This window comes from Pogona vitticeps, chromosome 1 (genome assembly GCF_051106095.1).
Source record: "Pogona vitticeps strain Pit_001003342236 chromosome 1, PviZW2.1, whole genome shotgun sequence".
In the NCBI taxonomy this organism is placed as follows: Eukaryota; Metazoa; Chordata; class Lepidosauria; order Squamata; family Agamidae; genus Pogona; species Pogona vitticeps.
In genome coordinates, this window is record NC_135783.1 from 283543378 (window position 1) to 283565228 (window position 21851).

The following is a 21851-nucleotide window of genomic DNA, read 5'->3' on the forward strand; positions in this document are numbered from 1 at the left end:
GCCACAGAAGTGAAAACACAGCCATAGCTAGCAAGCAAGTAGCACACAAGCACCAGCCAACAGCAACTGTTCTCACTCTCAAGAGAATCAGAACAGAAGTGGGAAATGGCTGCAGGGAAAAAGCTTATAAACCCTCTGTAAAAGGTACACCCCCAACGCCCCTTCAGCAGTGCTATTGACTGCCTGACATGCCAATCCAGGATCTCCTGATCAGGTGGAGCTTCTGATTGGCACCAGCAAGCTCAGAAATGGCAGAGAGGTCTCAAAAAAGGGTAACGAATATAGATGGATAAAACTGAGAAAATATTTGTCAAGACGTATTCGTCAGGACTTAAAATTTAATGAATATGGGTTGACGAATATATGATAAAGCGGCTATATTCATTGAAAATAGTGATTCCTTTTTATATTCGTCCCCGTCTCTACTCGCTGCTTTCTTGTGCTGATGGAGGTCGTCTGTTGGGGAGGCATAACATTTGAGTGAATCCAGTTGTAAACCTCGATAGTTACAATCCAAAGCCATTGGTAAAACAAGAGTTTCCAGCTGTGTGGAGTTTGTTGTAACTGATTTCATTTGAATATGGTTCCATCTCTGCTACAGATATGTATTTCCTGTCAACATGGGAAGACTGTATGGGGAGAGGCAATGGCTAGAAATTTTACTCCAATCTTCCCTCTATACAAGTTGAAAAGATGATAACTAAAGAAGGATCCAGTCATTCTTTTAAATAGATTTGAACCCTTGTTCCCAGGTTTCTATCACATTACTGTAAATAGCATCTAAGAAAGAAGCTATAATACAGAATGACTTAAGCAGATTATATGATACACAGGGCTGTGAACTAGATAAAAATTAATGCAGAGTTATTGTTTCAGTAAAACAGTTCACCTCACTGGATAATTTGTTATTTATTTATTTAAAACATTTTTGTCCCACCTTTCTCCTTTAAAAGAACCCAAGTTATCCAAGTAATCCATGTTAGTAGGTCCCCCTGACTAGTGACTCTAAGTTGCAGCATTATATCAGAGCATGAGTACACTTATGACAATGAGGGATAATAACTTACATTAAAAAGGCACTTCTGTGTACTGCTCCAGTATTTAACAATGTAACAGTAATTTTTAAAACCTATGAAAAATAGAACATTTCATTTCAAATCTTATATCCCAAAATGCAGGAGGTAGCAATCTTAGCAAGTAAGGAAATTACATTTTTATATGCTTCAGTTCACAAAGACAGGAAATAGTTTTCCAATAGATGTTCCAAACACAGGTAAGCATCAAAGTTGCTATCTTGCAATACCTGCAGCTGCAGAAAACACTGTACAGGTATTTTGGCCTATCAGAATATGGCAAAACAATTTAATGAACGCATGCCACAAAAAACACTATAAGCACATGCAGCATTGTGGGTTACAGTCAAACATACTCTCACTTCGCCCTCTTTGCTATATCTTGTAAGCACAACTCTGGATGTATTTCACTGACCACAATCATCATTGTAGAACAGTCTTCATGGAACTTAGTTGATATAACCTTGTTGTACAAAACAAATTGGATGAGGGAAAACCAAAGTCTTTGAACGAAAGGGTCTATACTGTATTACTATCCAATAGCATTCTAAACACAATGCACCATCAGGGAAGGGGGAGTGCAAGTTGAAGATGGCAGTCATGAACTACAGTTAGATGCAAATAATGGCAATGAGGGTGGCACAATTCTAGGAGGGGGCTTATGAGGTCCATATCCTGCCTTCCCAGCAACTTTTTTTGTCTCCTCATTGGATCTATGTTGCTGCAAAACATGGTGTAATTCTGATGATGAACATGGCAGTTGCCCTTCACACACAAGGTAATCTACTGCATTTCCCATTTTTAATGGCTATGGCAATGGAAAACACTCCAAGCACTGGGAGGATACAGCCTTCAGTGAGCTCCAATATCCAGAAAGCTGCCCACACATTTGAGGAGTACAAAGGTAGGGTAAAAAGCCAGTAGCAGAGAAAAAGACTGAAAAAACTGAAAATAAGTACCAAGATGTTAACATAAACATGATAAAAGCAGAGATGTCAGTGCAAACAAGTCATTTTAAAATATCCCTCATATAAAGCTGTGCAGTGTACTGTAACCTTTTAAATTTAAGCTCAGATTGCAGCCCTCTACACCCTCAGTTGCGCTGAACTCAGTTGCAAAAATTCTGTCCCATTAATTATGCCTGCATGAGGATGACATCACCAGCTGGGGGAGATTTTCAGTAATGTAAGCATTCCTGCTTCTGTCCCAGAGCCTGCACACAATAAGACTGATTTGAGTGTAAATCTAGGGAGCTTTGGAAAACAAGCAGGAACTCTTTAATTACTGAAAATCTCCCCTGGTTGGTGATGTTATCACCCTTATGCAGGTATAATGTATGGAATGGGATTTTGGGAATTCAACAGATGTTTAGAATACTATGCTGTAAAACACTAAAGCTTTTCTGTTGCCTAGAAACAATAATTAGATCATTTTTTTTAGTTCTTCTATTAGAAGGACTAATAAGCTCGAGAACAGAGATAGGCATGGACCGCTGGTTCAGCAGTTTGGCTGAAAGACAAACAGGGGTCGAGTGCTTCTCAGCCCTGCCACTCGGAAGCAGCACCTTGCCTTCCCTGCCCCGCCTCCTCCAGGCACTGCCTCTGAGTGGATGCTCGTTGGAGGTGGGTCTGGGAAGCACTGAACACTTTGTTCATCGAAAGGATGAACTGGCACAAACTGCTCAACCATTGGTTTGTGCTCATTCTTGAGTTTATTAGTGTCCCTGGTAGAGGAGACTGGCGGTTAGTCTAAACTGGCAGTTTCTGCCCATCTCTACTCAGGAACCTGAAACAACAACTGAAACCGTCAGACTCTGCAACAGGACTCGACTCTGTTTTGCTATAAATTCATTAAATGGGAAAATATTATTCCTTAAAGTTTAATTTCCTCAGCAATCATTTGTTATCCAAAATGAAAGGCTTAGAGAAACAGACAATAAAGCGAAAAGGAACTTGGCTGCCCTTTCAGTTAGATAAGCAATATAGAAATAAAAAACTAATTGAGCAGCAGTAAATCATATCAGCAGATAATCATATGAACAATGTTTACATATAAAAATGTTTTAGAGCACTGCCATTTCCATCTTAGCTTACAAAGATATGCTTAATGTCATTCCATATATGCATATTGAGATATAAATCTCACTAAACTGAATGGGACTTACTACAATGTAAGTGGATACCTAACTAAAGGTTTAAGCTTTTGAAAAGATTTTACACTGTTTGTGGATGATAATTAACATTAATCCTTTCCATAAGAAAAAAGCAAGAAGTGTGTAACACATAAACTCTCACAAATATATAAACTCTCACCAGACAGTGGGCTCTTAGAAATAATGAGAATAACTAGCAGAGGCAAACAATGTGTCAGGAGAACAACTTGTTCCCAAATAAGCACCTCTACTACCAATCCTCCACAGAAAGTGGCAGATGAAAAGCCTTACAGGACTTGATAGCACAAATTCTTGTTGCCAACAATGTGATCTCACTTGTTTCACTTGTTTTACACACACAATTTAGAAGTGAAGGGACAAGTAGCATTCAGTCACCTGAGACTGAGTAACAGTAGGTCTGTGATGCCATCAGATGTTCTTGCACACGGCCTACGCTGACTGGCTCATTGTGTATCTATCCTGCGCCAATAGGTAGAAGTAATCGAATAAACCTCATCTGTGATGAATATTGGGGATTACAATTACTCTCCATAAACAAGGAATTCCCAGTTATGTGTGGGCCATCATAAGCTTTCACTGATTTAAGTCTCTGCTCTTACTGTGCTGAAGAATGCCTTATTTCACCACCAACTACTTGGGCCAACTTGAGTTAGTTCTTTTACTCTAATCAAACTATATAATCTTCAGTTTTTCTCTAAGGCAATGTCATCAAGATGTATGAGTGGTTTTGCTACAGATGCTTAGCAAATCTACTGAGAGGTAATGGAGTGATAGCAGTTTGACTTTCAGGTATAAGAAGAAAAGGTATCAGAGCATGTTTCATTAAAAAGTACTATAAAGAACTGAATGATATACCAGAATGTTGAAGATCTAAGTTACCATTACAATGTACTCCTATGTATCCACCTGTAGCGCAGGTGAGGGCTTTGGCTGTCTGGGTGGTATCTCCAATACTGCTGACTTTGTTGGGCTTCCTCTTTAGTGTAATATGGAATATACCCATTCCTTTTGTCCCACCCAAGCCAAACTGCTATCACTCCATTATCTTACAATTTCTTTGAGGAGATACTTGCATGAGATTTACTTACTATCATGTCAGCACCTACTAATCTTTATCAGAGCTGTCTTTACAAAAGAGCAGAGATTTGATAGGATGTTCAGGCTTGTTTGCACTGATGATTATGCACTGGTCCAGCACCTATGCTGATCACTGGACATAGTCCAGAATTATGAACAGGACAAGGGCTTTTTTACATTACATAATTCATCCTTAAGGCCGAGATGGCTCAAATACAATACCCTCAACCCTACTCAAATTAATTTATTTTGTGGTTGTGGATGGTCATCTACTAAGAACTGTAAGAGCGAAATACATACATATGAACCCTGAAGACATTGTAAATAAGTACAAGTCTGTCAAGAGTTGGCTAAGATCCAACATTCAGTATCCATAAAAGGAAAAATTCCATTTGTTTCCAGCATCTAATTAAAATTATATTTTCAATAATACACTGAGACAGGGATAACATTTGCAGAATTTTCTGTTATCACTGAGGTGATAAATACAGCATACTTAAGACGAACAAGGTGCAGATTATTCTAATCAATCCTTTTATTCTTTCGCAGTTCTTACAAATAACAGTAACAGATCAAGACTGAAGGCATGATGGGACTATGGCGTCCCATCTGTGCTACGAGGCTGAAAACCTTCCCTTCGTAGACTGGTTAAGTCCAAGCGTGTTAAAACCTCACAGCGCACTAGGAGAGTATCATCTTTTATATATGTTCTCTGTTTTAGCGCTTGCAACTGCATGAAAGTCACATATCCAAAACCTTTGGGGTTGCGGGGGACTGTTGAACGCTTGAAGGCTTGCAGTTCAGGCTTGGTATCCATTATTTCTTCATGGTTCTGCCTTGAAGGTCCATCTGACTGATCTAGAATAGAAAGTCGTATGGTCCCCTGGAACGGCCATGGCAGATGGCTGTCATAGTCCCCTTGCATAATATGAACAAAAAGGGAAATATAGTTGGCACAACGCTGAGCATTTGGTACCTGGATATGCAGACGCATACAAAGTTTGTAGCCAGGTTTCCCTGTATAGAAACCAGGGCTGTGGATCACAACAGGCCTTTCCTCTTCTTGGGCTTTGAGATAAATACTGAAATTCTCTATTTTCCATATAAAAATACCATTACACTGGTGTGCTTCCATTTCAGCAATTTTGCCCTCTAGATTTTGAATAGTGCGTTTGAGATCTCCTATTTGGCTGTTTTGTGTCTCCATCTTTGCAATGAGTTCTCGGATTTGGTGATCCTGTCTTACTAAACGACCTTCCAGTTGCTGAATGGTTTCCTTGAAGTTCTGGACTTCAGGGCTACATTCACATGAGGGTGGGAAGCCTTGAGAGAAACGGGATGGGTCAAACGGTAAACCTCCATGGTGAAAATTCATGGAAGGTGGGAGGTTAACAGTGATGCCCTGGAGGGCCTGAGCCATCAGTCTCATATGAACCTGAGTGAATTCTTGCATGTGCTTTGCCAACTCATTTCTCTGCATCTGCAATTAAATAAAAATAGTAATAAATTTAGAAACAAATTCTTGTGACTAAAATAAACCGCAAGGTTGTAACAGAGGAGAAAATTCTATATGAAAAAGGAGAACTGGCTTTACTTTTCAGTGATTTTCAGTGATCTACTGAAACAAAAACTGAAAAACTAAAAAATTGTTACTTATTACAGATGTGGGGCAGTAGCTTAAAATGTTTTTAATGGGAAACAGTTTAAGTCTTGGGAAAAAAAATCCCTATATCATTATCATAAACATCATCTGAGAATCAATGAATCATTTACAGAAAATTTAATGGTAATACCAATCTTCAATTCGTTGAATTCATGCAGCAAGCTTTTGATATAAGGCCTTTTCTTCTGAAAATCTGGAATTTAGATGATACTAGGCTTTCACTCATTGAAAACAGCTTTCTAGTACTCGTGGTTGTAAAAGCAGATATTAAAACATGCATGTTTTAAAACATGTATATTTTGTGAATGATGGGAAAAAAGGCTTCTTTCTCTTCCTTCAGTCATGTTATTTTAATGTATATATGTTGACTCTCATCCCGTATGAGCTGCTGTATGCAAAACAGCCTCACACAAGTTTATAAGATCCCATATGAAAGAGTAATTACAGTAAAGAAGAACCTGAAAAAAGTTTCAGAAACAAGATTTTAAGAAAAAAGAATTAACTTGCATAATAAAACAAACTACTCGTTAATCTATTTCCACAGTTACAAAACTATATTGTTTGCTGGCATACATCAAGGAGGAATGCGACTATTGTTCATACACCACATTAATCCGGTAGGGAAAGAATGTTCAAGCAGCATCTCCCAGTGACTATGTAACTACGAAGACACTCACTAGCCATAGATTTTATTCCATATCTGAGAAAAGAGCCATGGCCAGTTGGCCTTTTATCCACTGTTAAAAAATAAAACAAAACAAACCACACTCTAACAAAGGTTTTCTAACTGTAGCATCAATGTTCATTTGGAGCAACTCTTCCAACTGTCACCTAACACCAGAAACACAGAAAACAGCAAGTTGGAAGTTTATCTGTATGTTGAAAAATATATACACACAGCTATGAGTACTGGTGAACCAGCCTCAGGTATTTGAATGTGACCCCACATGTTTGTCAAAAGAGATGTATTCTTCTCATGATAATGATAAAAATAATTATACCTAAACAGAAGATTGTGTTCTGTTCATTAGCAACTAGAATCTTGTCAAAGATACCACAGGTTCAATATGCCCTTACAATGTTATTTTAAATCTTTTCTGTAGAACTATGTCAACATGAAAAGGCAGTCTGATCTAAATGAAAAGCTGAGGCCAAAACTGGAAGCTCTCTAGAACAGCACAGTTTAATTTTATCTCTAATCAATTATTTTAACAGAAATAGGTGAAAAACAACCATATTGGCCTACAGGGAATTCACGTGAAAAGCTAGCTCTAATTGCTAGGAATAAAAAATAGCAGTAAATAAAAGCCAGTGACCTAACCAATATTTATTCACTAGCAAAAACAAGAATTAAAATAGATTTCTCAAACCAACTCATCTTTATTTTCAGTTAAAACAAACAAGCAAACAAACATAATAAAGGATTGATTAGATGACCATAAATAGCTGAAATAAGTGGGCTGCTCTTCTTTTGATACAAGCAGGTGTGTACCTCTTGCACACTGGTGAACAAACCACGAAAATCCCTCATTAATTTTCATCATATCTTCCAAAATGGGAAAGAGAGGCTTGCATTCAATGACAGCTTTGCCTTAATGGAAATCCATTTGCACAATCTGATTTTCACTTATCCCCTTCATCTAAATGAGTCCATTATACTCTTAGGAAGCTGTTACCGAGTTTGTTAGAGGACATTTTTTAAAACTAGAGGATATGGCTGCAGTACGTACAGGGACTGGAGCAGGCAGGATGTCCTATCTCGAACTTAAGTCTTTTCTAGGAAGAGAATGCTGAACAAGATAGGTCTGGTGTGATCACATTGGTAATAAAAAGGGCACTGGTTTTAACCAACTAAAAATGTTTTGCAGGTAAAAACTTTAAGGGTGCAATCCTATATCCATTAACTACTGAAATCAATGGGGTGAACTTCTCATTAGGCAAGTATACAAAGTTGCTGTAACTTACTTTCTCTGGGCATCCAAAGGTACTGTATGTGCACGGCACAGGAGCAGTTGGGCAGTCATTATCATAGTGATTAGGTAGCTAGAGAAAATAAGAATTGGCAGCTTACACATTGCTATTTCCAGATTCAAGTGCAGATAGTAACACATTAAAAATTAATCATCAGTAGCTCATACTTTTCACCACTTGTACCACACATATTATCTAATTATAAATTAACAATATTATTTTGCAGTATAACTATTTTGAGAAAGCCATTGCTAATTTATCAGACATTCTGTATGATCTTTTACTTATTTTTTAACTGTCTTTCAGATTTTGATACTGCCTTTCACTTGAAGTTTCTAAGGCAATTAAACAAACCAAATCAAAAGGTCTTTAAAGCTGCCATTCACTTTCTTGAGACTAACACTCACCAAGGACTTATTTCTCAGCAGAACAGACTACAGCATGCTGTAAAAATCCCACCATTAGCAAAATGAATTAATTAAAAATAACAATATACTAAGCATAGCAGTCTCATTATAAAATCAGATTATTTGTTTTGTAAATGTATAGCAGTCTTTTCCATAGGGCAAACTTTCTTAATATTTTCATTCTTGCACAGTGTTCTCTTTTATTTAATTGTTCAAACAGTACATAAAATTAGAAATGTTTATACTCCTAAATCAGCTATGATACAACATAAAGAAAGCCTAATATATCAGTACAAGGTAAACACAACAAATACAGGGAAAAGCAGTAAAAACCACTATGGCAGTTAACATTAGTTGGGATAACAGGTTAAGCAACCTTTTTAAGGCACTATCTTACTGTAGCGATATATAAAGGTAGGATTTATTACCTGAATGATTTAACTAGACCTTTTTAATGCTACCCTACGTAAGGTGAGTCATCACTCAGGCTCAATTTTCACCAATATGGTGTGTTGACAGGTCAAGTAATTTTGCAAAAAACATTTCATATCACTACATCAGATGACGCTACCTGCAGATGTTATTCCAGGGTAGACATAACAATTTTAAAAAGCCCTTTCTGTGATTACCAGCTCAGATGGTGGGGACATTCTGCCTTGATCATCCTATAGTAGTATTCCTTGACGAATTTCAATGCCTAAGTAGGTTTATGCAGGAAAAGGCAGTCCTTCAAATACCCAGCTCCCAAGTTATGTACTACAGCACGTACACATGCATACACACACACAAACTCATACTAATCATATTAGAATGCTGATAGGTTTGACCAACCTCCTACATAAGGGAAGCTTCCATTACTAGAACTATGAAAACATCCTATCTACCCCCGTTTTCTGATGGCACTTTCGAAAACAACACATACAGGAATGACCAAATGCACACTGATAACAGACTAGGGCTCTGGAAAAAGGCAAGTAAAAAAAGGAAAGATAATTTTACCTGTTCTCTGATTAGCATTGTATTACAGTATTCGCAGGAGACAGTTGCCAAAAGGCACATCTCATCATGAATCTACATTACAGCAAAAGTGCAAAATACATTAGAATTCATTTGACAGATTGTTATTTGTGCTGACAACTAGAATGTGACCCCTCCCCCAGTCTCTTTTTCCACCATAGAAAACACAAATAACCAGTGAGCAGCAGGTATCTGCCACTTCTCTTGGGAAGAAAAGTGTCCCATTGCAGTCTGGGACTTGCAAGATTCCCTGTGAACAATACAACTACATCTTACTGGACAATACAGAAAGCAAATTTTATTAAATTGTTAAAAATTATCAGTGCTTCACTAGCAATATAAATACAATTTACTTGACAGTTTATGAAACAGAGTTGTATGTTATAAACATACCTTTTTTTCTTCATAAGGCATAGACAATGCACAATTTGGACAGGCAATCCTACGCCGTGAGCATTCTAGTTTCATGTGTTCTTGCAGCTGATTTTTTGGGAAAGTGCCTTGGCACTGGGGACACTTTTCAGAAGCAAAACCACAGTGTGACTGATGATCCTAGACAAGAATAGAAATTAGCATAAAACACAAAAATAAGGCAAAGTCTTGATTAGCCCTTCCACACATAAGCCTAAAGTACACAATGAAGTCAAGAGTAGCCAATCTGATATAAGCATCTTGATTGCTTTGCTAACATGTAGTGTTTCTTCCGTCTTAGAAATCTAGCGATGGGGTTAACCCAATAATTTACTCTGTGGACTCATTAACAATCCCTGGGTTAGTCACCTCTGAGGATAACAATCACTTTACAGTGAATGGATCTGGAAGCTTTAACAAGGAGAAAGCAGTCCTCTCCACCTTCCCTTTATACATCATAAAGAAGTTGACTTGTTGCACTAGACTCTAAAGCACCATTCATGGAATTTTGCAGATTCAGGTCTATCACAAGGCAGAGCACTCCTCAGGCAGTGGATCTGGAGTGTCATGAAAGGATATCAAGTTGTTAATTGTTTTTTAAAAATAATTACTGTGTTTTCTATCTACAGAGAGGGTATTTTTTGCGATGCACCATATCTTAGAATCTGGGTATACGATTTGCTGCTTTGCTATATGCAACAAACTGTCTTTTTAGGATATTATGGGGGGAAAACATGTGTACAGGAAGGTATTATTTTGAACGTCATGTGTTCAGGATTTAGCCATTACTGTCTTATAAATCAAGGGCCACCTCAAATGTCATTGATTTCTTCCTCTGGAAAGCACTTCAATACAGATAGCAGGAAACCACAATTTCTTAGCATATACAACAGATGGCCAATGTGTACATTTCACACTCTTTTTTCCCAGTGGTTTAGGAATACTGTCATATTTGGAGTGTACCACTAATCCATTGGTTTCATTTTAACAAACTTTACAAAATCATCAATAAAAATAATATGCAGCAAACAGGCTTAGCTGCTTCAAAAGAAACAAAGGATTGTATAGAGTTCCTAAACTATGCCATATGCAATATGAAAGAGAAGTCTTTAGAAGTGTCTCATATTCTATTTGAGAATATCTTCTGATGTAATTTCATCCAATGTAATTTCATCCAGTGGTCCACAGTGCCTGATAAACGGCCATGAACACCATCCCCTCACAGAATCCATTCCTTCCTAAAGTATCTTGGAGGGCTTCCTCAAGCACTGACTGTAAACACGGTCTCAAAAGCAAACAGTGGATGTAAGACATACAGTATCTTTATGTCAGATGGAAAGGGCTCCCAGAAATGCCTCCTATACTTTGGTAATGCAGCTCAGAATAGCAAAGAACTGGACAGAAATCACAAAATATTTTCATTCCTTTAAGTGACTACCTCCAAATGCCTTAGTTCCATCTTCTGATTACAGCCTTTATTAGGACATTTCACTGTCAATGAGAGGATCTCCCGTTTTGCAAAGTTGTCAGGAAAAAGTTGATTTTCTAGTAAAATTTCATTGTCTATTGGACATTTATGACCAGCATCTCTGTTCAAAAGGGGGAAAAGCATATTTTAGCTAATTACACATCTGCATTTATCATACTCTTAAATCATTACAAGCTTTTTTTATCACTAGGCAGACATACTAACTTAAATCCACAATTGTCTTGCATGACCACTGACATTGTTATGTGCCATCAAGTCAATTCTGATTGATGGTGACTCTAGTAGGTTCTCCAAAGGATATCAGATACTTCAGGGAAGTTTACTATTGCTGCTCTCCAGTGAGTTTCCATGGTTGAGCAGGAACTTGAACCTCGGCCTTCTCAGTCTCAGTTTCCTTTGCTACACTGACTCTCTCCTGTGTGATTAGAAAAGCATTTTTATTTGTACAGGGTACCCCTTGCTTCACTCTAATACTATCCAATTTTCAATCATTCTTTGCTAATCTCTCCCATACCAGTTTCATTTTTCCCTTTTGCTTTGGGTTAGACTTCATTTCTGTTTCAATCTACTTGGGCCTGTCTGTACCAAGCTTTAGAGCATAAGCAGCACACACACATCACAGACACTAGTGTGGGACTAAGAGCCACCACATGCTTCCAAGTGTCACAAACTTTACATATACTAAACTGAAAGTTAAATGTGGCTGGCACCCCCCCCCCCCCCGCCGCTCATCTACTTGTCTGTAAGAAATGTGACTGCACTAAGGGGGCTAAGAGGTCTCCAAATTTTACGTGCTTGTGTTTAAAACCAAAAATATGTTATGGCTGTTTAGTTTCCCAGTGAAAGTCAATGGGAGATATGAAGATTAAAACTTCTGAATTTCATTTTGGATCTGGGACCAAATGAAGTCAGATCAAGTCTAAACTTGAAGTACAACAGTATACAATTTAGTTCAGAGGCAGGGTCTACCTTTTTCATATGCAAGTTAAAAGCTGAAGCCAAGTGAGTGTGAGTGAAGCACACACAAGTTAATGGGAGTTTATTTTATTTATTTATTTATTCAATTTTTACCCCGCCCCCCTAGACAACGTCTACTCGGGGTGGCTACGTCTACTCGAGAGTTGCTTGCGCCCTTATAGACTAACCTATGAAAGAATCTTGAAAATATTTTATTTACTGAACACTATGGGCAAAATCCTCTTGCGCAAGTTTACACATGATGGATGACATCATCTGGTGCTGCTTCCTATGCTTTTCTAATGGAAAGCTTCCTCCCCTTGCCCCTTTAAGTTCCATGGCTCCCTAAGGCTCCCTTTTACTCTGGAGAGGTCTATTCCGTTCTACTTCTGCTTCATTATAACATCACTATTATTCTGGGAGAAGCAGCACTTGCAGCCAGTGTGTTGTTCTGTTGCCTACAGGCAAGATTCCTGAGAGGATTTAAAAATTTTTATTGAAAAACTAATAAAACTACTCTTTTGGGATGAATGGCCTCTAATGCTGAGACAAGAATGATCAAATCACTAGCACATAATACTGTACTGTAAAGGATTTCAAGATAGGGAGAAAAAGTTAAGTTGAGATGTTTACCAGGCTCAAGGAGTTCTATATTAGCAACTCAGGCATGCTATCATATTTATCCTGGCGTGGGTGAGTCCAGGAATGCCAAATGTGGTGATGACTGTGCTTTGCCACACTCTGATCTACCCTGACTCAGCACAGCTTTCAGGGAGTTCAAAGATCCACAAAGCTATGCAGTTAGAATTACTATGACCACCTTGTAAAGTAGAACTGCCACAACACAGACAAAAAATATCAGATAATTTAATAATATATATTATTAAAGATAGTGAAAAGGCAAAAAGACAAAAGTTCCATAAAAGTTTCAAAAAGAACTTGGTGCAAAGACAATTTGAGACAAAAGCTGAAGCACTTAAGAGAACACAAAAGAAAATAAAAAGTTAAGCTGATCTGTCTAGTATTCACATATTAGCATAGAATCAGCATAGTTCTGAATCATAGCCAGATATTTTAGCTTTGCATATGAGAAGTTTACAAGGAAAATTTATAGTCGTAGCATCTATAGCAAATACATTTTCTACCCTTAACTGTGCAACTTTTCCGAGTCAATCTACAGACTTTGTGCTACCAGAAAAAAATTCCCCTGGAATCCTAAGTGCTTTGCAATTTTTCTCTCCTTTAAAATTTAAATTTATTTATTTATTTATTTATTTAATTTCTATGCCGCCCAATCTACCAAGAGGTCTCTGGGTGGCTCACAACAATTAAAGTTCAATACAATAAAAGATAAAACAATTAAAATACAATTAAAATACAATTAAAATTGCCATCATCAGGACCCACATTTGATGTTATTTCAATTAAAAGCCTTCTGGAACAGGAAGGTTTTGACCTGGCGCCGAAATGTCATCAACGCCGGCGCCAGACGAATTTCATTCGGGAGGGCATTCCATAGTCTGGGGGCAGCTGCTAAGAAGGCCCTTTGTCTACAAGCCATTCCTCTTACCTCCTTGAGGGATGGCTCTTTCAAAAGGGCCCCCTGGCTAGATCTTAACTGCCAGGTAGGCTCATATGAAAGGAGGCGGTCCTTCAAGTATCCAGGGCCCAAGCCGTTTAGGGCTTTATATGTGAAAACAAACACTTTGAATTATTATTTGTTGCAATGTCTAATATATATTATGAACAACCACTCAATATGGCTTACAAACTTTGTTCAGTAACAGCAAGCACATATAATAATGAACTTACTGGCTTACTCTTCTACCATTGCAACAGCTCAGAACTATAATTCATCCTCAGTTTCATTTCACTGTCATTGTTACTACCAGAACTGTACCACCCTTAATAACATTCCCCAGAACCCCTCTAGTTACCTTATGGATTTTACAATGCAAGCTTTGCAGAAACGGTGTCCGCATTGTGTTTGTACTGCTTCTCTCAGAGCCATTAAACAGATGGGACATTCATATTTACTTTCCAATGGTGGGTCAAACTCTACATCGTAGCCCTGTATCTCCTCCATGAAAGAGTTTGAAAGTGTTCCACTTGTGCCATTGCTGACACTGGCCTGAAGACTCTCTTCTTTGGTCACAGCACTGCAAGCGCTTGCCATGGCTGCACAGCAGTCACTCTCTTGATCGCTGGTTCCAAAGCTGGTGTTACTATGTAGCAGACTCATAGTAATTTATAGCGTGCCAGAGGGTAACCTGTAGGCAAGAAAGAGAATGAAACAGCTCCAAATCCGACATTGTCAGCGTCATATTTCTTCACTATATTGTGACCATTTTCTGGGAATGTGAAGTTTGCTTCTTATTTAAAACCTCAAGATTTTCCTCACAGGTGCAAAGAGTAGAGTTATCTCATTTAACACATGACTCAAGAAATCTACATTCAAGTACTGCATTCTGTTTCAGTTTCCAATTTTAAGTGCTAAATTGTACCTTACTTCCAGTTGCTAATACTGTAGAAACTTAGACCTTGTAAAACTTGCCTAGCAACAGTAATATAAGATTTAAATGTTAATAGTAATGCCAGTTTCTGGGACTTTGAAATGTAGAAAATCTAGTAAGGACAAATATTTAGGAGAAGATTCAATGCTGAATTCAGCTAGCTCATCAATATCTATTATCCACTGCAATCCCTATTCATTCCAAAGGGTGAACCTGAGGGATGATAAACCTTCCACAACTTTTTTTTGCCAGCTCCACGAGCTGATAGGGGGAAATGATTATCAGTTCTGGACATTCAAATAGACTGAAAATATAATGTTATTTATTTCTTATGGTTTTCATTAGGAGGAAGAAACAGTTAAATACGTGTAAAAAATGGGGACAAGATTTAGCAATTGCTGTAGCATTTGATGTTTGGGATTATTTACAGATAAGAAGTAATGTTATTTCACTTTTTGTAGACTTGTAAAAAACATTGTTTTGAAATGGTAACACAAACAGCATTAAATATGTGGCGCCATCATTATAGTACATATATAGGCTAGAGATGGGCATGAATTAAAAAAACAAATCACCAAATTTGTTAAAAAATGACTAATTTGTCAATTCATATTCATATGGATCAATGCCCTTGATGAATGCAAATCAATGAATTTTTAAAGATTTTTGATTCAATTATTCTTTTGGCTATAAAATGTCCCACCCCCAGCACGTTGAGACCTCAGCATTGCAGGGAAGCTTCCCCTGACTCTCTTCTACAATCCCTCCAAGTTTGAGTTTCAGATGTCTCACAAGGAGGGCTCCACAAGAAATCTCTCCCCAGGCAATTGGAGACACCAAAACCACAGAAAAGCTTCCACTGACTTTCCTCTACAACCCCTCCAAGTCTGGTGAAGACTGGGTTTCCCTAAGCAAACTGCTAAAGGTCACTTTCCTAGGGAAGCCCTTGCGGGTGTATAATTTGGAAATCAGAAACCCAAACTTTAACAAACATGGAGGGCTTATAGAGAAGAGTAAGGGGAAGCTTCTTTGTGAAATTGGTGTCTCTAGCAAAGCAAAGCAAAATAAAGCAAAGCATGCTGCTTATATACCACCCCATAATGCTTCAAGCGCTCTCTGGATGATTTACAAGTTAATTGTGCAGGCTACACATTGCCCCCCCCCCGAGCTGGGTACTCGTTTTACTGACCTCAGAAGGATGGAAGGCTGAGTCAACCTTGAGCTGGCTACCTGGGATTAAACCCCAGGTCATGAGCACAGTTTTGGCTGCAGTACAGCAGTTTAACCACTGCGCCACGAGGCTCTTCGTGGCGCTCTAGGCTCCTTGCTCTCTAGGCACTGAGGGGGCATTTTATAGGGTTTTAACTAGAAAAAAATCATAAATTCATAATTTGTGATTCATCAACTTTGTGATTCATCAACTTTGATGAATCACAAATCAAAATAAATCACCATTTTTCTGATTCATGACCATCTCTAATATGATATATGTGTTGGAAAGAAGAGCACACCACAAAAGAAGAGGACAGACAAGTAGCAAAGAATTGCGGGGATGACATTAGGAAAGCAAAATCTGAGAATGAGCTGAGGATAGCAAGAGATGCTAAAAGGAACAAAAAAGTATTGTTCAGGTACATGCATAGCAAAAGACAGAAAAGAAACAGTGGCTTAGCTACTCAATGACGATGAGGAAATGATAAAAGATGACAAAGAGAAGGCAGAGGTGCTCAATTCCTATTTTTGCTTTGTCTTTTCTCAAAAGACAATCTATGACCCTCTAGGCAAATGTGAAGTACAAAGGGAGGAGATAGGATTGCAGTTTGAGATTGATAAACAAATAGTCAATTTATTACTTTGAGAGAGTTCAAATCCCAAGGGCTGGATGAACTGTATCCAAGGATATTGAAGGAACTGGCTGAAGAGATGTCAGAACCACTATCCATTTTTGTTTGTTTTGTTTTGAAATCATGGATGGGTGAAGTGCAGAGTGACTGGAGGAGGGTTAACATTGTCCCTATCTTCAAAAAGGAACAAAAAGGAGGAACCTGCAAACTAAATACCAGTCATTCTGATATCAATTCCAGGGAAAATTCTGGAGCAGATTATAAAGCAGTCATTCTGTAAGTACCTTGAAAACAATGAAGTAGTAACTAAAAGCCAACATGGATTTGTCAAGAACAAATCCTGCCACACTAATCTTCTCTCATTTTTTCATCACGTAATTTTCATGGTCTACAGTGGGAATGCTGTAGATGTAACACATGTTAACTTCAGCAAAGCTTTTGACGAAGTGCCCACGATATCTTGATCAGCAATTTAACTAGGTGTGGGTTGGATAGAACAACTGTCATGTGAATACACAGTTGGTTAAAAATCATACTCAGAGAGTGCTTATTAATGGCTCCTTCTCATACTCAGTGGGGACCCAACTAGGCTCAGTTCTGGGCCTAGTCATCTTCAACATTTTTTATTAATGACTTGGATGAGGATACTCAGAAAATATTTGTAAATGACATAAATTTGGGTGGAATAGCTAATACCCTGGAAGACTGAAACAAAATTCAAGAAGATCTTGATAGGGTTGAGTACTGGGCTGAAAATGATAGAATGAAATTTTACCTATAAAGCCTTATACAGTTTGGGTCCAGGCTACCTGAAGGACTATATCTCCCTATATGTGCCTTCTCAGCGATTGAGATCAGCAGAGGAGACCCTCCTCTGGGTCCCACTGCCAGTACAAGCACAGCTGATGTGGACATGGGAGAGGGCCTTCTCTCTAGTAGCTTCTAGGCTATGGAACACTCTCCCTTGGGAGATCATTATCCTTCCGAAAAAAGCTAAAGATTCATCTCTTCAGGCAGGCTTTTAACAATTACAACTGAATCCTGGAACCCCATTCCAGCAAATAATTTAAATCTTTCCATATTTTAATGTTTTCATCTTTTAATTTAATTTTATAGCATATGTTTAATTTATCTTTTAATATTTAACTTATGTTTTTTAATTGTGTGAATTTTAATGTTGTGAGACGCTCTGGGTCCCTTCTTGGGAGAAATGCAGCATATAAAACAAACAAACAAACAATAAATAAATAGGGATAAGAGCAAAGTTCAACACCTGGAGAAAAAAACCCTAAAGGCACAGTTATAAGATGACCGAGAAGGGGACTTGGCTCAGTGATACAGCAATTGAGAAGGATCTTGGAGTGAACGAACCTATTTCTTCCCAGATGAGAAAACAAAATTAAGTAATTTACCCCATATTGACAACTATCCGATCTGCTGCAGCCACAAAAGAATATAGGATACAGTGTAACTAAGCATACCACATCACCATATAAATCTTACAGAAACATGGACCACTGAGTTATAAATCTCTGACCTCACTATATGCATACTGAAAGGTCACAATGTGGAGACTCTGCATAAAAAGAGAACACTTTGCACAAGGCAGTCCATTTTCCTTTTTATTCACACCCTTTAAAAATAAAAAAAATCGAAGTCAAAGATATAAACAGCGACCAGCATACATTAGAAGTTGTGTTCTCAGACTCAACAATAAGATTAAAACTACTAGCATCTGGGGATTTCATCTACTGTGAAAGGATAGGACATTTAAGATAAACGTCCTTCCTCTCTGCTACTTATTAGTTACGAAAATCACAAACGGGATTACTTGGTTTTTCCCTAACTGAAAGACTAATACTAGCGATTTTGCTAGTATTTTGCTTCCATGCTCCCAAAGTACCTCTTGTTTTTTCAATATTATATGTATCTTTCTCTGCCTATTGAGAGAACAGTTTGGCCAGTGCTTATAAAATCTTAATGAAGACAATCAGTCTGTTGCATAATATATCTTATGCAATAAGGCAGAATCCCATAAGCATTTAACAGCAGGATGATCTACATATTTGTATGGAGGAAGAACACTTGAGTGCTGGGAATGAGTTGAAAATACCCTCTTGTTTGTTATACTTTGGATATGGCTGTAGGAATGTTTTTGCATTTGTATTTCATCATAAATGGAACAAAAACCAGCAAACTGTCACACATATATACATAGATGGAGCACCCTTCCTTTCTATAACTTAATGAATTAAGCAACTTCAAGGATCTTCAATTCAGCACTGGAAATGTTTATTCTGGGAAAAGCTTATACCTGGACGTGGTGGTGCTGCGGGTTAAACCACAGAAGCCTCTGTAAGGTCTGTAGATTTTCAGCTGTAAGATCGAATCCACATGACGCAGTGAGCGCCCGTCGCTTGTCCCAGCTCCTGCCAACCTAGCGGTTCGAAAGCATGCAAATGTGAGTAGATCAATAGGGACCACCTGGGTGGGAAGGTAACAGCGTTCCGTGTCTAGTCGCACTGGCCATGTGACCACGGAAGATCGTCTTCGGACTAAACGCTGGCTCTATGGCTTGGAAACAGGCATGAGCACTGCCCCCTAGAGTCGAACACGACTGGACAAAAATTGTCAAGGGGAACCTTTACCTTATACCTGCGAAGTGTCAACACGGCATCAAGCATGTACTGAAATGCAATCTTCTCTAGTTTGAGTGACTGATTTCTCACTTAAAAGCCCATATTTTATGTGAATACAACAGAGTGGGGTTAAACCAAGAAGAACAATTGCCTTAAATTGATGAGTAAATGTAAATTTACTGAAGTAAAAACTGAAGCATATGGTACAAACTACAAGAGAAAATGTTTAAAAATACTGTATCAGTTATTCAAAGGCACTCTCTTTAAATTAGACACCTTATAGCAACCACTATGTCGTTCTGGCCAAATTTCAGATGGCTAAAACACAGAGAATTGACTTTAAACATAACAAAATTTAATAACACTTCTCAGTCTATAGAGCATTAGTCTTGTATACTTTCAACCAACTTGATTACTTTAAAATTTCCAAATAGGTTTCCTTTATTTACGTTCTAAGGTAATGGTAAAGGTTCCCCTTAACATTCTTCATCCAGTTGTGTCCGACTCTAGGGGGCGGTGCTCATGCCGTTTTTCAAGCTGTGGAGCCAGCGCTTGTCTGAAGAAGTTTCCATTGTCATGTGGCCAGAGTGACTAGGGAACATCATTTTACCTTCCCACCAAGGTGGTACCTATTTATCTACTTGCATTTGCATGCTTTTGAACTATAGTGGCCTCACAAGACGATGTTAATCCGTTCCGTGAAAATCGCTGCCTTGTGAAAACATTGTCTTGTGAAATGTGGTTCTCCATTGGAATGCATTGAAATCCATTTAATGCGTTCCAATGGGGAAAAAATCGTAGTCTTGCAAAAATCGCCCATAGAAAAACCGTTTTGCGAAGCTGTCAAAATCATTGTCTTGTGAAAAAAAAGTCCCTAAAAAAACCATTTTGCGAAGTGCAGACTCAACTGTCAAAATCGTGGTCTTGCAAAAAACAGTCCCGGACCAAAACATCCTCTAGCGAAAATCGCCCATAGGGAAAACTGTTTTGCAAAGCACTATAGCAATCGCAAAAACCCATCGTCTTGCGAATAAACCATTTTGCAAGTTAACTGTCTAACGAGGCACACTGTACAGTGGACCCTCGATTTACAGATAGCTCCACTTACAGACTTTTTGAGTTACAGACTTCTCTGGCCACAAAATTTAGGTTTGACTTGCAGCCGGAGAATCGACCTACAGAACAGGAAAAAAACCCCAAAATGGAACAAAAACGGACGGTTACGGATTAATCAGTTTTCAATGCATTGTAGGTCAATGGAGCCTCGACCTACAGACTTTTCGACCTGCAGCCACCGTTCCAATACGGATTAATTCCGTAAGTTGAGAGTCCACTGTACTTATTGCCAAATCAGATTTCTGTTGTGAAATGCTAATTTAGACTATCACTGCAAAGTATCTAGATATTTCAGGCAATGCAAAACTTTGCAATCAGATTTTTTGTGAGAGCTAGTTGATTTCACAGCTCTTTTATTATAGCTGCCATATAACATTTCTGATACTGCTAGGGAACTGTTGCTGTTGTCAACCTCGCTGTTTTCCTGTTTGAGATTAAAAACACTTTAACAAAAAAATTTGATTTGAAACAGTAACAAATTTGTTTCTGTATAGTGTGTTCAGGAAACTACAATAATGACTTCTGGGGTGAAGTACTCAACTCATGGTAACTTATTTACATGGAGGTATCAGACAAAATACACAAATGATTTAGCCCTACTTTATTCTAGGTTCAGATCTCATTTTCGGCCTAAATAAACCTTGGCTGCCTTAATACATATAAGGCAGGGTGAGGAGGAATGCCATTTTGTCAGAGGAGAAATGTAAACCTATTACTTCTGCTTGGTTTCTCAGCAGTTTTAGGTACCGTTCACCCTGGGACTCTTTTGTGCTTCAGTGATTCTGCTCCTACTTGAAAGGTTTGACTCAGAGAAAACTGCTGTGCTGCAGGGTGCTATAAAGTATCTTGTTCCTCAACAATGCTACTGGATATATCATTAATCTCTGCATCACTAGATACGTACAGTCATGGTAGATCTGAAATAAGGCACCAGTAATACACTAACAATACCCAACTTCATTTCTCTTTGACTTGTGACTCTAGTGAGTCCATACAGCTTCAGGATTACCAACTGGATAAAGCAGAATAACTAAGACCTAATCATGGCAAGACAGTGGTTCTCAGGTCCAGGTCAATTGGACATTCCAGGCAGGCCTGCATGCCACTGAAAAAACATCTTACTGAAAGAACAATCTTGATTATCTGAGTTACCCTTAGGGTAGATTCATAAACTGCAACTGGCGCATAATTTAGTAGCTGAACTAATGACTAGTGCAAGATTCAGCCAATTTATGACAGATTCGTTGTTGTTTGTTGTTGTTTAGTCGTTAAGTCATGTCTGACTCTTCGTGACCCCATGATATATATTCATGGAGTTTTCTTGGCAAAGATACTGGAGTGGCTTGCCAGTTCCTGCTCCAGGTGGATCGCGTTTAGTCAGAACTCTCCACCATAATCTGCCTGTCTTGGGTGTCCCTGCATGGCATAGCCCATAGCTTCTCGGAATTACTCAAGCCCCTTTGCCATGACAAGGCAGCAATCCGTGAAGGGGGACAGATTT

At 38.3% G+C, this 21851-nt stretch overlaps 1 protein-coding gene across 6 annotated transcripts in view; it reads right to left on the reverse strand.

Moving 5' to 3' along the window:
• Nucleotides 1-898: 898 nt before the first annotated feature.
• The window catches only part of TRAF6 (TNF receptor associated factor 6), a 30636-nt gene continuing 9683 nt past the window's right edge, over nt 899-21851 (reverse strand). For 4 of the 6 annotated variants that reach the window (XM_072985954.2, XM_020813840.3, XM_078383546.1 and 1 more), the window contains 6 exons: nt 14176-14508; nt 11231-11381; nt 9775-9933; nt 9364-9435; nt 7952-8029; nt 899-5803 (listed from right to left, as the gene is read on the reverse strand). In XM_072985954.2, coding sequence (XP_072842055.2) covers nt 4919-5803; nt 7952-8029; nt 9364-9435; nt 9775-9933; nt 11231-11381; nt 14176-14480 — 1650 coding nt within the window. In that variant the 5' untranslated portion in view covers nt 14481-14508 and the 3' untranslated portion in view covers nt 899-4918. Of the gene's footprint in view, nt 5804-7951; nt 8030-9363; nt 9436-9774; nt 9934-11230; nt 11382-14175; nt 14509-15940; nt 15963-18909; nt 19033-21851 lie in introns of those variants that run through there. The other 2 variants (XM_020813841.3, XM_072985955.2) reach the window with 2 other exon arrangements.